Below are 21,370 nucleotides of genomic sequence, written 5' to 3'. Positions count from 1 at the left end.
CAAGTTTCATCTAAATAACTTTCTCCTGAAAGAGATACAATGCATTTCTTAAGAAGCAAGACTAAATCACAATTCCTTCTTTAATAATTCATTTCAAAAGTATGAATCATCCCTTTCTTGATAATTCAAATAAAATAGCAGAAGTCTTTAACTCATCATTCTCCGAACAACATTTCAATAAAGACTCGGATTTTATAGAAATTTTGGCAGCACCTCCCCTAAAACTTGGACTTTGCCACCCGGTTCGGGTCCCAACTAAACCGTTTCATAATCCTTTTCAACAGCCCAAAACCAGAAATCAATTCAAAAGCAAGCTAAATCCAACAGTCGCCTCAGTGGCATATCTCAAGGAAACCATTTCAGAAATCAACTCAATATCAACCGATTTAACTCATTTCTAAAGCTTTAAAGAAACGGCTCAATAACAAATCATTTGTCCAAAACCAAGTCAATTAAAGTAAACCAGGCTGATTTCAAAAGTGCGTTCGGCTTTTCACATTATCAAGATAATTAACTCAATTCAACTCAATTCTCAACGGATCAAACTCAGATTTCAAATCTTTAAAGAATTAACATCAAAACATTATATTTCACAAGCCGCACAACAATTCAGCCCAACAAGCATCCTTAACCATTCGAGACAATCAAATAACACACAAGGCAGATACAATCACCAAATACCGATTATCTCATATCAGTATTCATATGTAATAATTCCAATACATAAAACATAGTTTTTGGAAAGCGCCCCAACCTCAAAACACAAATCCATAATCCAAACGCATCACAGAATCCTTTCCGCCTCAGCCCGAGATCAACAATCGAAATCCCGGCAGCCAAAACCTCGGTTCCAAGCCACTTTCGCAACAGTCTCAACAACTCTAATCGCAACATACAACAACCGAAACTCAATCGTATAGCGATTAATGCCACAACCTCAGCGTATGATAACAGAACAGTAACTAAAGGACTTTCAAATCAAAAACGCTTACCGAATCGAAGGAGGAACGGCTGAACCGACACAGCGGCGGTCTCCGAACCGGCTCGGCGGCAGCCCGGCAGCCACCCCAAGCGGCAGCGGCGACAAATTCCAATCACGATGACTGAAACCAACAGGCAGTGACCATAGTAACCTCGGAATTCAAAAAGGACAGAAATTCCAAAAAAAACCCTTACCGGCATTGGATCTTGACGGCGGCAGAGGCGTTTTCCGGCGACGGCAGCGGGGTCTAAAGTGGCAGAAACGGCCAGAAGCTCCGGTGTGGCTCCGGCAGCCACAACCACTTCTCCGGCAGCCATTCACAACAGGCGACGACCACCGCAGCATCTGGCTGGACGGCGGCAGCTTCTGACGGCAATGGAAGCTCCAGCGGCGTCGCGGGTGGGTTCCCCCTCTCTCTCGCGTCGGGTTCTTCTCAGACGACGGTGGCGTCCTCCATTACTGGCGCCAGGGCACGACGGCGACGCCAGGTTGAGACGGAATGGCGATGGCGAAGGCACGGGTAGCGGTGGCGGCACGACGCTCTTCGCGAAGCCTTCCTCCCTTCTCACGCGCATGCCCTCCCGTCAGACTCTTCCTCTCTCGCCTCAGTTCCGATCTGTGACGGAAGCGACCTCGCGAACGGCAGCGGCGGCCTCAACTGGGCAGGGCGCGGCGGCAGAACGGCTCCCCACGTGTAGCTCTCGGCGGTGGCGGCAGAACCCAGTGGCGCTGGCAGACAGCCCCTTTCCTCCCTTCTCTCTTCCGTTCTCCCGATTTCTGCCTTTCCTTTATTTCTCTTCGTTGGTTTCTCAAAGAACAGTGTGTGTGTGTGTGTGTGTTTCACATAGGGCTGCGCAGAAGGAGGATGAAGGAAAGCCTGGAGGCTGCGCAGCGTGAAGGAGGTTGGTTTCAGGGAATGGGTGTATCAAAATTAGGGTTAGGGTTACTTTTGTAATTTCAAATAAAAGTAGGGGTAATATAGTAATTGAAACTCAATTAAATTCAACACTAATTATATATAGAAAATACTATTTGTTCATCACTTTCACAAATTATTTTCAATAAAATGTCCAAATCAAATAATTAGAAATAATATACTTGATTTCTTCATTTTCCAAAATAGCAGTATTAATACTTAAAATATTACTTATTCAATCCAAACCATATAAAATCCTTATTATTTCATAACTATCAACTTTATACTTTAAATATAGAAAATAATCCAATAATTATAAAATTGGATAATAATCATAACTTATCTCAAATCCAATAAGTCAAAACTTGCCTTAATTATTTTTAATAAAAATAATTTCTGAAATTAAGGCTATAAATAACCATATGATCTGAGACTTGGTCATAATAAGACTTTTCAAAAGTTCTGGGCCTTACACCAATAGTGGAGGGATATTTACGGGACACAGGCTTTTATCATGTTTCACAGATTGGAGTTGTCCAATGTCAGTCGGCATTGGTTAATGCTCTGGTCGAGAGATGGCGCCCTGAGACCCACACGTTTCACTTTCCGGTTGGTGAGTGTGCTGTGACACTGGAGGATGTGGCGTTAATTCTTGGTCTTCCGACAACTGTTTTGCCAGTTACGGGACCGACACTGAGCAGTTATGAGGCTTTAGAGACTGAATGCTTGGACCAGTTTGGTGTTGCACCTATGAAGGCAGACTGCAGGGGAAGTTTCATCAAGTTGGTTTGGTTTCGAGCATTGAAAGATCGGTTAGTGTTGGTTGATGATATCCAGATTCAGAAATACGTGAAGTGCCACATAATGTTATTGTTTGGGACCGTTATGTTTGGAGATAAGTCTGCATCAGGGGTGCACTGGAAGTTTCTTCCGTTACTTCGTAACTTTGTTGGGATCATACAGTTCAGCTGGGGATCGGCCTGCCTGGCACACCTGTATAGATCGTTGTGTAGAGCAACTCGGGTCGACTGTAAGGAGATTGATGGTCCGCTGACACTGTTGCTTGCATGGGCTTGGACTCGTCTACCGTTCATTGCGCCGATTCCAAGCAATCCTCGAATCTTTCCGATTGCAAATAGGTAAATTTAATTACTAAACGCTTTTAAATAGTGTATTTTAAATTGTATCCATAAATGTAAGTTAGCGACTCGCTTGATGTCAGGTGGCATAACTGGGAACGTCAGAATCGGCCTTACAGATTTCGTACCCTTGAGAACTATAGGAGAGATCTGGATGTTCTGCAAGAAGGACATGTTTGTTGTAATAAATAAGTAGTTCTTTTCATTTAGCCGTGTTATTATTCTGTGTGTAATCCTCGGTTACTTGCATAATGTGTGCAGTTTGTTTGGGAGGCTTATGCAATTGGAAGGACCGATCCGGACGTGATTCCTCCTGACATCCATCAGCATTCTGCTATTTGGAGTGCCACAGTTCCACTTATATCTTTTGAATGTATTGAGTGGCATACATCTGATAGACTGATGAGGCAATTTGGCTTGACTTAGGGCATTCCTAATCAGGAGCGAGACCTAGGTGAAGCACACGGCGAAGTTCTGACAGGTCCGAAGAATCAAGATTGGTCTGGAACCCATCATTCTGGGTTATGCATTGGATGAACCGGTATAGTCATGTTCTTGTCGATGACACGGTGCCCTCACAGCATCAGGCAGATATCTACTTGCATTGGTACCGAGGTACATTTGGTGACCACTTGCATCTGTCACAGATCGAACCGCAAGAGAATCAGCCTGGTGATCCTATGCATAATCAGGAGAACCAAGGAGTACAATCACCGCCACCACCATCGCCACCGCAACCACTGCCGCCCCCTCACAAACACAGGCACAACAAGAGCCTGAGCAGTTCACTCCATACATTCCTGACACGCATTCTGCGGATTACTTGACTCCACCAGTATATCAGCAGTACTGGAGTGTCACGCACCAAGAATCAGGTGAACAGGGTTCTTTTAGCCAGCTACTTGGGTTCATGGCTCCTGTGCCAGGTTACTCATATCCAGCTTACAGAGACATTCCCACCGACCAGATGGCCCAACCGAGTGGGATTACTCCAGGTAGATTGTCATTGGATACGAGACCTCGACAGCTCACTTCCTCTGGTACTTTCGGAGGTAGAGTTTCTGTTGACTCTAGTATGAGTGATGATGCCATGACGGGTATCATACAGAGCGAAATTGATCGTCGTATTCCGATGAATCTCATTCTAGAGAGCTACCAGCCAGTTGATGAGGACAATGATGACTTTCTGGTTGACCATCCAGATGGGGATGAGGATGACGATGAGGACGACGATGAGGATGAGGCGGATGGTGAGGATGATGATGACGGGGGTGATGGTCCGGATGATGGTTCAGCGCCTACTGCAGGTAAAACGATTTGTTGGTCATTGATTATTTGGATTGATTGTTGATTATTGAATTAGTTGTTTGTTGAATTAGTTGGTTATTGATTATTTGAGTTGATTAGTTGATTTAATTAGTTGGTCATTGATTATTTGACTTGATTATTGATTATTCGAGTTGATTATTGAATTAGTTGTTTGTTGAATTAGTTGGTTATTGATTATTTGAGTTGATTAGTTGATTTGATTAGTTGGTTATCGAATGTTTTCATAGGTACAACCACTGGCGAAAAAGGAAAAGGATACAACCTTAGAGCTGACCCCCTCGGCGGAGCGCTAGTCGGTATACCCCATCCGTTTTTAAGAAGGTTGCAAAGAAATGCAAGAAATTAGTCAAAGATGTAAAATGGGCGATGAGAAAATGATGTTGGACTTACTTATGTATCTTGTCGTGAACTTATTTATATAGCATGTGTTGGACTTATTTATGTATCATGTCTTGGACTTATTTATGTAGCATAGAATGTCGTCGGTTCTGACTCATGCACCCGATAATCTACACCTCTGCGGATTGTATAATCTTTCATCGCCTTAATTACTGCCTCCCTAGAACTGAATTTCATTCCCACAGTAAATTCACCATCCGGCATAAGGGGAAGCTCTGTGGCAACAATATCACAAATTTTAGACTTGTCAGAACTAATAATGTAATAAACTAATAAGCACAGAACAATGGAAAACGTACTTCTCAAAACCGAACCGGTGATCGAACCGGTCAGATCACTGCTTTAACTGATCTACCCGGTCTTATGTAATTAAAAAATAAAGCATAGTAAAAAATTTTCACTAACAATTCAACAATTTTCGTTGCCTTCTGCGGTCTCACCATGGGACCGGACCGGTCTAAGATTCGGTTTACCAGTTTGTCGGACGAACTGACCGGTCCGGTCTGTCAGTTGAACCGGTCGGTCCAGTCGAACCATCAAGTCCCGTCCTAATGCCCTGCCCGGTCAGACCGGCTGGTCCGGTCTAGATGGCCGGTCTGGTCAAACCGATCATTTTGCTCGAACAAGCCAGTCTGGTTGAACCGGCTAGCCGGTCCAATCGAACCGGCCGAGCCAGTTTGATTCTATCAACACCGACGAAAAACACTACATTTCTCAGCCTACATGTTCACTTCATAATTAAACGTTAAACAATTACTAATTACATGCTATATTTTGCCTATTTACCCTTGTCTTAATTATTTGTCCTAAACTCAAAATCCATGCACAAATCATACTATCACAAATCTTAATTTAAATTAATGGCGCACCTGCATTTACATATTAAGGAAACTCCGGTGCATGCATGGCCTCCGAATCCAACGACCGCATGAAACTCGGCTCCATAAACGGCTGCTGATTTGCTAGTGCATTTGCCACATCCGCCACATCTACCACCATAGCCTCGTCAGCTTGATCTTCGTCTACACCCGGATCAACGACCTCGTAGTTACTTTCGAACTCTTCTTCACTATCACTGTTGTAATCTTCCAATTCAATATCTCGGTCCGCTACAGATTGCTCGAACTCGATATACAATTCGATAAACGTCATTCGCGACCGACTTTCAAGATACACTGAAAACATTTCTTGCATGCTGGCTTCGTCGGTCACGTATTTCATTTGAAATTGCACGAACCCACCAAAGACAGATATATGATATCTGTACAGAATACACGACACTCTCCTAGATATTTGAGAATCCATCTTCTCACAAATGACCTCTTTTAATTCTTCAAATGACAGTGTGAATGGAATAATAATATCTAACAGATTATCACACACAAATTTCACTCCTTCTGATGTTTGTAATAAAATATGGCCATGATAATACACTTTTAATCTTACTCTATCATCCATGATAATAGAGAAGAAGAGATCTACAAATAAAGAAGAAGAGATCTGCAGAGAAGAGATTTAGAGAGTTGTAGCACCGAAGAAGAAGAATGAAATGAGCTGCTCAGATTGGGGGTACATATATATATATATATATATATATATATATATATATATATATATATATATATATATATATATATATATATATTATCACACTCAAATCGGACCATCCGACCGCATGTATGGCCATTCGAAATTTTTAGAACTAATAAATCGGACGGTCCGATTACTAGACAGCCCGCCCATAAAATTTTTGAAACCTAGAAATCGCTGGGTCCGATTTGGGTGAGCTAGAGTTTTTTTGAAATTAGCCCTCAAATTGGTAGGTCCGATTTCCTTGGGCAAAAAAGAAAAAACCCTCCGCATGCTACAAATCGTATGGTCCGACTTCCATGCATGCAACATCACCACGCGGTGCCCCCCATCCCTGCAAGAAATCGGACCGTCCGATTTCCCTCCGTCAGCTAACCGCCGTCACACACTTGTTAAACACCTCTAAGCTCCATAAACGGGCGTTACACCAAACCTAGGTTCATATCCAAAAAAATTAGCCACATCTTTCACCTTATTAAAATTTTATTCTGCTCCAAAATTAATTAAACAATATTCTAAATTTCTAAAAAGATATCCATTATGTCTTGAAATTATATTTCGTCCAAAATTTAGATAAAAAATAAATTTTATTAGAGCCAAAGTTCAAAAATTTCTAACCCATTTCATTTGCATGATTAAATTAATATTTTGGACCAAAATAAATGAAAAATATTTTTGGTCAAAAAAATTATAAATTTATAAATTACACTCATTACTCTTTTAAAATTATATTTTGACAAAAAGTCATATAAAATAAATTTTCACTAAAGCAAAATTAAAAAATTTCTGACCTTTTTCTCTCACCAAGCAAATTTAATATTTTACACCAAAATTAATATAAATTAATTTTTATTTAATAAAAAAAAGTTACTAATTTCTTGAACATGTCAACCACTCTCATGAAATTATATATTTTTTCAATATTTATTTAAATGATAATTTTAATTAAAAAGAAATTAAAAAAGTTCTCACGCATATCCTTCGTCCAATTAAAGATTTGTTTTGCACCAAAATGAATTTGAAAATTTTTCTAAATTTCTAAAGACACCCATCACCTCTTGAAATTATATTTTATTGAAAATTTAAATAAAAAATAAAATTTTATTAAAACAACAATTAAAATATTTTTGACACTTTCTTATCACCAAGTTAAATTAATATTTATTCCAAAATAAATATAAAAAATATTTTTAGATTAAAAATGATAAAAAAAATTTTATCACACTCATTACTCTCTTGAAATTATACTTTGATCAAAATTCATAAAAAATATTTGTTTTTGATAAAGCAAAAAATACACTATTCTAACCCATCTATGAGACCTATTTAAACTAATATTTTGCATGAAAATCAATATAAAAAATAATTTTTGTCAACGAAAAATATTACAAATTTCTAAAAGATACCCATCCCTCTCTTAAAATTATGTTTTTTCCAAAATTCAGGAAAAAAAATGAAACTTATTAAAACAAAAATTAGAAAATTTCTAATCCATTTGCTTCACAAGATTAAAATAATATTTTATACATAAATATTTATTTTTCGGTTAAAGTAAAAATTATAAATTTCTAAATCACACCTAACACACTTCTAAAGTTATATTTTGACAAAAAATCATATAAAAAGATTTTCACTAAAGCTGGAAAAATTTTTTAACTATTTCCTCTTATTAAGCTAATTTAATATTTTACACCAAAATGATACAAACTATACTTTTTGATTAACAAAAAATGTTATTAATTTCTAGAACATGACAATCACTATCATTAAATTATATATTTTTTGAAAATTCAAATTAATAATAATTTTTTATTAAAGAAAAATTAAAAAAGTTTCCACCCACATCTTTCACTCGATAAAAATTTTATTTTACTTCAAAATTAATTAAAAAAACTGTTCTAAATTTCTAAAAGATATTCATCGTCTCTTGAAATTATATTTTATCAAAAATTGAGATAAAAAATAAAATTTATTTTTTTTAACACATTCATATCACCGATTTCAATTAATATACTACGAAATTAATATAAAAAAATTTTAGATTAAATAAAATTTTTTATCACATTCATAACTCTCTTAAATTATACTTTAACCAAAATTCATAAAAGATAATATTTTTTAATAAATTAAACAATAAAATATTTCTAACATATTCATTTGACCCATTTAAAATAATATTTTATACAAAAATTGATATAAAAAATATTGTCTATGAAAAAAAATATTACAAATTTCTAAAAAATATAAGCACCAACTATGTACTCATAAATAAAAAAATTTATTTCAGAAGATATAACTATTCAATAAGTTACAATGGTTTAACAAGTTGCAACTTTTGAACAGGTTATAACTTTAAAAGGAGATGTAACTTTCAAACATAACTTATCACATATTTTAAAAATATATCTCACATATTGTTCTGCAATTATATTTCATCCAAATTTTTTAAATAAAAAATTAATTTTATTAGAACAAAAATTCAAAAATTTCTAACCCATTTTCTTTGCATGATTAAAATAATACTTTGAACCAAAATAAATGAAAAAATATTTTTTGTTAAAGCAAAAAATTATAAATTTATAAATCACACCCATCACTCTTTTAAAATTATATTTTGACAAAAAATTATATAAAAAATTTTTCGTTAAAGCAAAATTAAAAAATTTCTAACTCTTTCCTCTCACCAAGCAAATTTATTATTTTACACCAAAGTTAATATAAAAAATAACTTTTGATTAATAAAAAATATTATTAATTTCTTAAACATGTCCATCACTCTCATGAAATTATATATTTTTTTAAAATTAATTTAAATAAGAATTTTTAATTTAAAAAATTCTCATGTACATCCTTCACCCGATTAAAATTTTATTCTGCTCCAAAATTAATTAAATAAATATTCTAAATTTCTAAAAGATATCCATCATCTCTTAAATTATATTTTATCGATAGATATCTTTCACTACTGTTATATCTTGATCTGATGTTGTTATAAAAATGATATTGCAAAAAATAGGTGTGAAATCTCTTGTGCTTGTCTTGCTATTTTAATTCCTCGGATCATCTTTTTTTCTTGAGCTTTGATCAACAAACTAGAGAATACTTCTGCACAAAGGATGAAAAAATAAAGGGATTTTCTTGTCTAATCTCTCTTATGGGATTAAGAGTTTGTTTAGATGAACTTCTAAAACAAAGATTTTTTTTTGAGTTATTTTTTTTAAAGATTTTATGAAAAAAATAAAATAATTTTATGTTTGAATATTTTATAAAAAAAATTATCTATCAATTATGTTTGGATATAATAATATAAAAATATTTTTTTAAAAAAAAAATTTAAAATGTAAATTACAACTTCTCAAAAAAAATATATTTTTTTTTATTTTTCTTATATTTTTATTTTTATTATTAAAAATTTACTAAATACACTAAAAAAATTTAAAAAAATAAAAAAAGATTTTTTTTTCTTTAATGACACCCAAACTAAAATCTTGGAAGGTGCACCATTAATTAAAATTGCAAAGGATACTGAATTTATACATCTGTCAATCAGTTGAATTCATTTGTTAGGGAAGCCCATGACTTTTAAAACCTCTAGAAGAAATTGTCATTCAATCCTATCGTAGGCTTTAGCCATATTTAGCTTCAGCCCCATGTAGCATTTTGTTCCCTCCTTCCTCTTCCTCATAAAATAGAAGATATCATCAAAAGCTATCAAAGCATTGTCAGTAATCAATCTTTCTGAATTCTTTTGTATGCTTCGGGTTCTTGGTTTTAGGAATTAGGCAGATGTGCATCTTGTTCAAATCCGCCAACTCACCTCCATAAGCACCTAATTCGTTGTGTCTACTCCCACGATGTCCCACATTGGCATTCCATCAGGCCCTGGGGATTTCATTGGCTACATTTGCTTCAGAGCTTCCTTAACCTCCTCTCTAGTGAAGTCGCTGTCCAGGATGTTGTAAGCTTTCCGTGATATTCTCCCTCTAATTCCCTCCGCCTTAAACAGTTACTCATAGTATTTTACAATGGTTCCTTCAATTTTCTTGTCTTCTTCATAGAGATTCTTCTTCGTCTAAGTCTGCCTGTGCCGTTTTCAAATTCAGAATTGTTTCTTCAGTTTGTGAGTGAGATATAAGTTGTCGTATGAGTTCTTGTTTTTCCTTTATTTGTTTCGGAAGCTCCCCAAATTTCTCTTTCCTCCATTCTTGCAATGCTTTGCTGCACTTTCCTAGTTTCTCTTCAATCTGATCATAGTTCACTGCCCAGCTTCTTTTGATAATATCTTTGAATTCAGAGACTCTAAGCCACATTTCTTAGAATCTGAAAATATATGGCCTCTTCTTCCTTTTTAAGCTCTCCCCATGAACATCGATTAGGATTGGACAATGGTCTGATCTGTATCTTTGAAGATGCTTTACCACTCCTTCCGGGAATGCTTCCTTCCAATCTATTGTTGCCACTGCTCTATCTAGCCTTTCTTGAATATTTGCTTTTACTTGAGTATAAGTCACTGGCAGCCCTCCGAGTTTCTCTTTTTGCTCCAAAACTTGATTAAAATCTCCACACACTAACCACGACATGTTTTTGGTTTGCCCCAAGAAATTTAGGTGATCCCATGATCTTTGTTTATTTGTTGCCTTTGGATTACCATAAAAACCTGTGATTCTCCATGCTTGCCCTCTTCCATTTCCTTGAATGATCATGTCCACATGGATGTTATCTCTACTTCCAATGTGCTGTCCCATAAAACTGCTAATCCTCCTAACCGTTGCTTTCCTTCTCCATCACAGTCGGTTCCCATAACATTAACTAATCCTCCTCTGTTTTTCTCCTTGTTTCCATGAGGAACACAAGGTTGGGATCTTCTTGTTTCAAGAGGTTGTTAAGAGCTCTAACTGCCCATGGATTTTCAAGTTCGCGGCAGTTACAACTTAGGAGCCTCGTGTTCCCTGGCAGGGCTGCTTTGCAACCTCTGCCAAGTGTTCCTCCGTCTCGTAAGGTTGCCTCTTGGTGGGTATTTCCTCCTGATCAGTCTCTATTTTTATGGTTTCACCATTCTTCCTTTTCCCCAGCTCCATCTCCTTTTTCCTTTCAGCTGTGGTCTTGACCAGAGCCTCTCGTGCCATCCTTTTCCATTTCTTGTTCTGAGTTTCATGTTTTGTTTCTTGTTGTTGCCATTTCTTTTGCTCTCCGATTTCAGTTCTAATTTGGTTCTCATCTTCATTCCCTGTCTTCTTCCCTTCCTTCACCTCCTCAGTACTTTTTCTGTGGCTTGCTTCTGCAGTCTCTTTCTCATTTGTTTGCAGGTTTGTATCCTTCATAGTGAGGCTGGCCAATTTCGCCATCACGCTCGTTTTCTCTTCTTTGTTCACCTTTGTATAATTGTTGTTTGGCATATTTCCTTCAAAATCCATTTTTGCTCCCATTGTGTCCACGGTGACCCATGGTCCCCAATCTCTTGGTTTGGCATCATTGTCCTCCTCTTCCGATTCCACTTCCCACAGTTTGTTTCATCATGGCCTATCACTCCGCAGGCATAACAGAAGGTTGGGAGCCTTTCATACCTAAACTTGCTTCCCATGGTGATTCCTCTTCTAAGCGGTTCCGTTATCTCCATATCTACTGTTGCTTTCAGGAAGCTTTCTTTCCCTGGCCCAGCTGAGAAAAGACTACATTCCTTGACTTTTCCATCTTTAGCTGCTATTTTCTTCCTCAAAACTATCGTTTTGCAATGCTCTGGCATGTTCCAAAGTTGTAGCTTGACTTCTGCTCTTGTGAACTTCATATCTGTAGGACTTATGTCCCTCTCCCACCTTTTAACCATGAGCCATGAATTTCTAAAAATCCATGGGTTTCCTTTCAGCACCTACTTCATGTCTGCCTCTTTGTAGTTTGAACCCATATTGGGTTTATGGTCTTGTCCGTGATCAGTTTCCCAACCACACTATGTTTGCATTTCTCCACTCCTATTACATCACCATCTTCAAAGTTCAAACTCTATAAATTCATTTAGGCCTTCTATTGTGACTTCTCTTCGTTCCGTTGTTTCTTGTGTTGTCTCTGACGACGTTCCTTCCATCTTAAAGGATATGAAAACCGATACAATGCAGCACTTGGCGATAGTGAGGCACGATTTGTTGTAGGAAAATAGACAGCTCACTATACTCTGTTAGTGTTCGGGAACCCTAGCAGACTAACAAGGAGAGAGGATTTAGGTTTATTATGTATATCAATCTTCCGAATGTCGTGTAACTTAAATGGAGGTTAGTATATCTTTTTGTAAAATGAAGGTATATCGTGTATTAAAATACCGTTGAATCCTAGGAGGTCAGTATAAGTTACCTAAGAAAATATTCAATTCAATGTAAATTTTAAATTCAACACTTTCATGGACAGAACTACTGAACTACTTCAAGGGTAAAACTTCTTCAGAAAAATAAAATAAAATGTAAATCACCACCAACAAGGTGAGGGGCTTAAATCTTAAATGAATTAATATCAGTAATAAGTACAAGGCAAAATTCTATTATGAGTTTATGACTGTTGATTAACGTAACAAATAACTAGAACATAATTATGCTTCTACAGTTCTACACTTCTACAGATTCTGACACTATCAGACTAATCAAAGTTACATGGATGATGCACCCTAAGTAAAGAATAACACAAATCGTAGATTGAACAAAAACAAGTCCCAAAATCAACTATTGTGTTGGTAATTTTTTAAAAGGCCCTGTTTTTCTCATTGAAGAAATTGTGCCTTACCCCAAACTTAAGCATTTTGTCGTTGCTTTACCAGTATAATCAGCTGCAGAAGTCATTGAGCCAATTCAACTCTCTGAGCTGCAGAATGGAAATCAGTTCTCTGGACTCGATGCGACGATGCCATCAGTAGAGAGAGATGTCTTAATCCCAGACCTTTCGGAGAATGCCAAGAGAAAAAATGTGGCATCAAAGGATGCTGCAATTTTCTAGCTAATATTGCACTAAACTAAACACACTTCTTTCCACAACACACAAAATTGGTATTCAGAGTAATTCCTCAGCGCCTGTCAACTTAGCATATTCATTCTCATCTATAGTCCCTTTCTTCAGTTTCTTCAACAAGCGGTAATCTTGCATCAACTCTTCCTCATCTTCAATTGTCTGCTGAGCACGTCTCTGTCGGGCTGTTTTCTTCCTCATGGCAGTAGGTGCACTGGGAGTTTTGCTTGGCTTTTCTGGTTTTGCCTCTTTCTCCTTCTCTTTCGCTTCTTTCTTTGCTTGCAGGTTTTTCTTCCTTTGTTTTTCACGAGATTTATCTCTAAATAGTTGAAAGTATCAGCACAGGATTCCAAGAGAAAAGGAACAATTATATTTTTAATTACAATGAAAGGCACTAAATTGAATATGGTGCATTCAACCTAAAAATACAAATTTATGCAATAAGAACTGTATAGTTTCCATCAGTCTAACATATTAGAAAGGGCATCAAAAATAAATAATTGGTTAATCTAGCTAAGACCAAGACTATTAAGCCTCCACATAGCTCCAACTAGACATTGGTGAGCTTCAAATCCAGTCATGCACATCAAGTTACTTGCTTCAATCATCATCTCTTGGAAAATATGACAATAAGCATGATAGATTTTCTATTAAATAAAGAGTGGTACATTTGATGCTTTTACCACAGAAGGGTTATGCATGAATTTTGCATTTACCTGTATTTAATGTCCTCCAAATTGATATCATCAACTGGTACAAATCCCTCAGTAGAAAGTGAGTGATGTTTTACCTCTGGCATTAGAGGAAGTTGCAATAAGCCATGTCCCATGGCCAATTTACCAATTTCAAGTTCTTTCCACCTGTAAGTAGGGTGAGCATTTCTTTGCAAATTATGATGCTTTAACGAATTTATAGAAAGACAAACAACACTTCTCATAAACATTGCTCACCTAAAAATATATGAACAGTGATGCTCCTTGTACGCACGGATGTAGGAAACAAATGCCCTGACTCCTTTCTCCATAACATCACGATCTTTTTTCGCAGCAGAACGAATCTGAACCATATTTTAGTAATATAGTTATCAGGAGTTGGGAAACAAATTATAATTTTGTATGTTGTATACAATTGTCATCCAAACTTTGATAAATATAAGATTGATATGCATGTTTGTGCAAACAATCAATCAACACAAAATACATCCAAGAGTGAATCAGCAATATCAGCATCAGCCTAAGTAGCCATAAGGGCTTTTCTTAGTAGTATCAGAGAATTTATTTCTACAAATCAGTATGTTGCCTCTATTAGAAAAATTATTAAGCAATTCATAGCTCTATTGACTATTACTAACCAGCATAAAAAGGGGTCTTTATTATATTATTAAAAATTTATTAACCACTAATGAGCATGAGTCCTACCCTTGTATGATTAAAATAGTCAAGAACAAAATAAATAAGATGATAAGGGCGCAAACAAACCTGAGGTACAACATCAGGTGCATTATCAGAGCATTTTCTCTCTTGAAGAGGGACTCTTCTTATACGTAGGAATTCTACGTAAGACTCCTCCTAAACACTTATACAAGTTAGTTAACCGAAAAAGGAACACACTTGAATCTTGTATTGGGAAATGTGGAAACGCATTAAAACATGAACACACTCGACGATACCTTTGGCAATAAGAAGACAACTGCATGACCTTGTTTACCCAGCCGAGCAGTTCGACCAACTCTGTGTATGAAAACATTTGGATCTTGAGGAGGATCATACTGTGCAGAAACAGGGAACATATCAAGATCATTCAGTCAATGTATGAATTCAAATGGTAAGATATCAAGAGAACATTTGAATGACAATGAATAATTTACTTTGGCATCCAAAACCAGAAGATGATAAAACACACCAATCAACAGAGAGTCAAACTGCATATAAATATGGTCAAGAAGGTACCTGCACTATACAATCTACACCTGGTATGTCAAGTCCACGTGCTGCAACATCTGTACATAGCAGAACTCCATTTGAAAGGGATGTAAAGGAGGCTAATGCTTTCTCCCTAACAGTCTATACAGCAACAAAGAAATTCATAATCAATTAACCATACAAACAGTAAGAGTTAAGCAATACTTGAGAGTGATGAAGAAACTATCATTGATTTACAGAATATTAAGCTTCTATATTGACAAATGGTAACAGAAAGGCTTTTACCTGCTTCATCTTTCCATGAAGAGGAACCAAGGAGAAGCCTTTCAAAACAGAAAGGCGTGGAAGGACAACTCCCCAATAGTCAACGCAAGCACAAGTCATGAAATATCTGTATTGGAGTCAAAATCACCTTTTGAGCAAGATACGCTAAAATTTTACTACTCAGATTACACTATTGATTATGGTTAATATTTATCTCACATTATAACTTTTCTTGAGCGATTCTTAATAAGGATGTCTACTAGCTGTGATGGCTTCTTATCTGCCTCACATTCCAAGTACTGCAAAATCAAAATGACAAGAAGCTGAATATAAGAAAAAAGCTGAGCATGAATGGTGTCATGACATGAATTAGCAATACCTTAAACATATATGAATTAGGGTAGGGACGCTAGAGTCTAGCTGCTAAATACCAAATATATTGAAGTGACTTGGACTTAGTGCTGAAATGGAGGAGGGAAACCATTGGATAGCAAAGTTACTTATGATATGCACTAGGATGGAATACTTCATACCTCAATTTGAAGCCCAGAAGGTGTTTTTGTAGATTCAGGTTGTTTTGATGCTGCAGGAGCATTTAAAAGTTTCGCCTCTGCCCGAACTTCAACCCTCACAGGATTTCTTAATCCTGCTCTAGCAAGCTCTTCAACAGCCTCAGTTTGAGTAGCAGAAAACAGGCCAGTTCTTCGAAGCTTAGGCAAAAGAGATATAATGGAAGTTATCTGCTTCTGGAATCCCATATCTAAAAGTCTATCAGCCTCGTCTAAAATCAAAATCTGTAAGCACAGTTATAAACACAATACTGTCATCTTCCAAAAAAAGCAAAATCAAACCAAGCATTCTATCACTTTAAGTCAAATTTTCCAGGTGAACCTAGTTCATAACATTGCATCGTTAAGTCTTGGACTTTTGGTCCTCTGCTAAGTGAAAAATGCATATGTCCCATAAAAGATCAAGAACCACATTAAACCTCCAACATTCTTTCTAAAGTTATATATGCACACTATCTCACACACGTGCAAACATAGTCACATACTATCAAATCATCCTTGAAAACTAACTGTGAAACCGAAAAGTATTATATACCTCGAAGTTTTTGAAATCCAAGAAATCCATCCGGTTCATTATGTCATACAACCGCCCAGGTGTGCCAATTAGTATGTTAGCGCCTTCTTCCTCTATCTTCTTCATGTCTGATTTCACTTCAACTCCACCAACAAGCAGCATGGACTTAACATTCGCTAAAGTTGAAATGAAAGGTTGTGCAACATGATATATTTGATGTGATAGCTCCCTTGTAGGGGATATGATTATTCCTAGTACCTAGTATAAGCAAAAAAAAAAAAACCAGCATTTAACACACTTCTATCCAGTAACCCCTATTCCAAGTCTTTCATTCCCCAAAGTCATAGCAGCTAAAAATAAATAATTAAAGAGGCCAATGGAATTTTATCCTTCGAAGCTGAAAGGTTAATAGTTGAATGATACTTATTCCAATACTAGTCCTTAATATACCTTATAAATTTCAATTACCAAGCTTCATACAGTGGTACAAAAGAAAAGTAACGGGTGAAGAACGAACCTGATGAGGCTTGGGGTTAGAAGAGGAGCGTCGAAGAATCTCAACAAGAGGGATGACAAAAGCTAAGGTTTTGCCTGAACCAGTGGCGGCATCGACAGCGACATCCTTGAAGCTGCAGAGCAAGGGAATGGTGGCGGCTTGAACCGGCGTGCAGAAGTTGAACCCAGATTCCGATAAGGCTTCGAGAACCTTCTCTGATAGCGGCGGATTCAGCTCCGAAAAGCGCATGGTGGTTAAGGCCTTGTTTGGGAGTTCGAATTCCATTGTAATGGTGCGCCGCAAACCTCTATGCTCCGCCTATCGCTCACTGGTTTTGTAACTTTTGTTTTCCTTATTTTCTGATTTGCAAGGTTCTGAAAACCGAATTGGTCATCAAACCGCTCTAGCTACTGGTTCACTGGTTCATAAGTTCAACCGGTTCAACCGGTTCAACCGTGGTTGAACCGCAAAAACCGTTTTATAAAAAAAATAAAAAAAATATAAATAAACACATTAAAACATAATTATATTCTAATATAAACTTTAAAATATCATCCAAATTAAAAGTACTACATAAACCAGAATGTTATGATCTCATTCAAATACAAACTCAAAAATCAAATAACAAAAACAACCAACCAAATATAAAATGCCAACATCCAACTGATCCAAGTTTGTCATTCAATCTTATTAGTCATTTGGGATTTTCATGAGATCAGCTTGACTTATTCCGTTGGATAACTTTTAGTAAGGTATAAATCCAAGTCAATATATGGAAATGCAAACCAAAAACTGAATGTTTGCAAAACATTTCATTGATCAAATGCTGAAATGCGGTGAGATCAAATAACAACCAGCAAGCATCACAAAGCAAAACAATCGTATTCATCTTGGAACGACACAACACAACCTTACCCTAATCAATTAATCAATCAATGCTTCAAAAACTAATCATGCTTCAAGCAATCAACAACAAGGTTAGAACCAACAATTAATCAAGGTTTCAACAATTATTATTACAAAAAACAAAATTCATACCTAGGGTTGAAGAATCACAAGTACAAAATCCAAATAGAAAATCCAGCAACCCAATAACAAAAAATAACGACAATCACAATCTCAAGAATCAGAGTTAACACCAGTAATTTAGCAAATTAACAAATTAACAATTTGATAAAACAAAGCAACCCAATAATCTCAATTTTAACTTTCAAGAATCACAACAATTTAACAAACAAACGAGTACAAAATCCAAATAGAAAATCCAACAACCAAATAACAAAAAACAAAGACAATTTCAATCTCAAAAATCACAATAACAGCAACAATTTAGCAAATTTACAATTTGAGAAAAGCAAAGCAACCCAATAATCTCAAGTGCAAGAATGACAACAACTATTTACCGAATTAACAAGAACCCACAGCAAATCACTCCAACCCAATAATCTCATAAGTTAAAATTATTCGATAATAATTCAACCTAGTAACAAGTTAGAACAACAAAATTCACAACTTAACTAACAATAATTATTCATAATTATTCAACAATCATTCAACAAAGTTCACAGTTCAGTTCACAGTTCACAGAAAAATAAAAAAGCTAAATCATAGACATAGCTCACAGTTCACAGTTCACAATTCACAGAACTTCACAGTAACAAAAAATTATTCAATTATAGTTAAAAAAATTACCTAGAAGCTAGAAGCCTTGAACAAAGCACGCAAGAGGCTAGAATGGTTCAGTAAATCAGTTCACACTTCAGTGACTTCACAGTTCACAGAGCTTCACAAAATCATACAATGGTTCAAACATAGTTAATAAAAAAAATTTACCTAGAATCTAGAAGAAGCCTTCAACAGAGCATGCAAGAGGGAGACAGAGACACCGAGTGACCAAGACAAGGAAGCGTGGCTGCGCGATGGGCTTCGAACGGGCTTCGAACGTTGCGGAGTAACAGAGCTAGTGCCGGCGGCAGGGTGGCTGCGCGACGGAGGAAGGTTGCGATGGCTGCGCGATGGAAGGGACGGTTGATATCGATGGCTACTGCGCGATGGAGGGAAAGTGAGCGACCAGACGGTGGCTGCTCGAAGGAACGACGGCGGCGGAACGAGGCAGTGGCTGGACGGAGGTGAGGGACGGCCAGGAGCTCGATTGAGAGGAGCCCTGCCCTGGACTGTGTGAGAGAGGCAGAGCGTTCTGGAATCTGGATGGAGTTAGGGCATCTGGCACGAGAGGATGGAGTTAGGGCAAAGCTAAGACAGTGCAGCAGATGAAACGGCCACGTTTGACTACCCGCTCAAAAAACCGGCCGGGTCACGGTTTGGTTCGACCGACCGGTTCCCTGCCGGTTCACTGGTTTAACTGATTTTTGAAATTTTTGGTTTTGCTATTTGTCCGAACCGTATTTCTTCATAGTTTACGATTCGATCGGCCGGTCCAAACCGGTTTTTAGAAACCTTGCTGATTTGTTGGTTTCGTAGGTAGGTTAATGCAATTTTTATGGAGGTCCTCCCTGGGTCCTTATTTGCTCAATGACCGTGTCATTTTTTGTGATTTTTTTTTTTTCACTCTACCAATTATAAAATGAAATAGTTCAAATTGCTCCCTAAAAAATTGAGCGATTTTTATTTGTCTCCAAAAAATTTTTTTAGTAAAATTTATTCTTAAAAAATTTTAAGTTAGTCACATTAGTCCTTCTGTCACTTTCTTCACTAACGCTATTAACAGAAACTGACCTGACAAGTTAAATTACACCTCACCATATAAAACGATGCCAATTTAAGTCAAGAAGAGATGATTCATCAAAACGGTGTAAAAATTCGCTTTTTGATAAACTATTAATGAGACAGGCCTAATGATAAAAAAAGAAAATAAATTAGAAAATAATAATCAACAGGTCAAACTTGACTAGTTGACTTTACGAGGGTAATCAATTCCTCTAAGTCAAATTTGACTAGTAAAAAGTAAATATTTGCATACCATTGATTTATTTTTTTCACTAGAGACTTTTTGAACTAGAAATTCACTTTCAGTGACGATTTTGCACGAGACGAGAAAAAAAGTTAGTAACCGAAAAATTCGGAATCAATGGTAAAAATAATTTCTATCTTGATAATTGTGTCCCAAGATTAATATTAGCCGTCTATTCATTATTTATTTCTTTAAGAATAAATCTTAGCCATTAATTATTTTACCATAAGGTAAAAGTTACCTCTAACTGAATTTCTGACTAGTATTCTACAAACGATTCCTAATAACCCCGAATCCTCTTACTTGCCACCCAAGTAACTCGCTCCTCTCTCTCAGCCTCTGGGTCGAGATTATCTCAGCCTCTCACCCCTCTTTGTTGTGTTTTTAACCCCGAGTAACTAACTGCAGTCAATTACGAATAAGCTCGACATGCGAGCGCTGACCAAACTTCTTCGTTTTTAAGCTCCTTCTTCATTAATACTTATCCCTAGACCACGAAAATTTTCATCCCTTTTACCACAATTAATTAAGCCAATACTTTGAATTTTTATTTAAAGAAACCTGGCTCACAAATTTTACAAATACTTATGCATTTTTACCACCTTTTTGACCGAATTCTTGAGAGAGAAAGAGAGAAAAATACTGTACATTTTCTATACATTTTCTCTACATTTCAGCCTTGATTTTAGCAACTCTTCCATTATTTTTCATATGTTCTTCAAAAATCCAAGCAATACAAACATAATTTCTTGCCCATTTTTACCAATTCTTGCATTATTATCAAAAATTTAGCAAGGTGGGCTCTTGTTCCTTCTCTATTCTTTTCAGTTCTTTTAGCAGTGATCATGATAAATTCTTGCTCTCTTTCTTGTATAGAAAACTCCTCTTGAAGTCCATACGGAGCACACCTAAGGAGCTAGAGAAATTCAAGTTCAAAGTAGTTAATTTCATCACTTTTTTGCGATACTTTTTTGCCAAAAAAAATACTGCACCACCATCAGCCGTATCTCTGCCTTTGTGTGAGTATTTTTTGGTGTGTGAAAGGTCTAAGAATTGAATTAAATAAGAGGTAAGGGATGAAATTAGATAGAATATGTTTGTGCTTGATTCGGTGTTCATATAAGTCATTTTGTAGTAATTTTATACTTAATTTTTAATTCTAAAAATTTAGTGATGCTTCTCTATTTTTGGATTGTTATTTGAGTGTTATATGAAGCTTATTTTCCTATAAAATTGTATGAAACCACTAAAATTATTTGGAGCACTTGAAGTTTAAGTTTCAAGTCTTAAACGTC

General features: G+C 36.4%; 1 protein-coding gene across 7 annotated transcripts; it reads right to left on the bottom strand.

The window, feature by feature from the left end:
• Positions 1–12,823: 12,823 nt before the first annotated feature.
• LOC112784883 (DEAD-box ATP-dependent RNA helicase 18) lies at positions 12,824–19,705 on the bottom strand. Of its 7 annotated transcripts, none has more exons than XM_025828217.3 (13): positions 18,938–19,705; positions 18,797–18,833; positions 17,126–17,522; positions 16,630–16,866; positions 16,059–16,319; positions 15,745–15,824; positions 15,547–15,652; positions 15,289–15,402; positions 15,009–15,107; positions 14,818–14,907; positions 14,290–14,396; positions 14,056–14,199; positions 12,824–13,658 (listed from the first exon to the last, which is right to left on the bottom strand). In XM_025828217.3, the coding sequence occupies exons 3-13, from the start codon at positions 17,387–17,389 to the stop codon at positions 13,385–13,387; spliced, it is 1,776 nt and encodes a 591-aa protein (XP_025684002.1). In that variant the 5' UTR covers positions 17,390–17,522; positions 18,797–18,833; positions 18,938–19,705; the 3' UTR covers positions 12,824–13,384. The 7 variants fall into 7 exon arrangements, with proteins under 7 accessions (XP_025684002.1, XP_025684004.1, XP_025684005.1 ...); XM_025828219.3 differs by having other exon boundaries at positions 17,126–17,478; positions 18,938–19,364; XM_025828220.3 differs by lacking the exon at positions 18,797–18,833 and having other exon boundaries at positions 17,126–17,478; positions 18,938–19,376.
• Between the last annotated feature and the right edge of the window lie 1,665 nt (positions 19,706–21,370).

Source organism: Arachis hypogaea, chromosome 20, assembly GCF_003086295.3.
Source record: "Arachis hypogaea cultivar Tifrunner chromosome 20, arahy.Tifrunner.gnm2.J5K5, whole genome shotgun sequence".
Classification (NCBI taxonomy): domain Eukaryota; kingdom Viridiplantae; phylum Streptophyta; class Magnoliopsida; order Fabales; family Fabaceae; genus Arachis; species Arachis hypogaea.
Note: the sequence above shows the minus strand (reverse complement) of the source record. Positions and strands in the feature narration are given on the sequence as shown.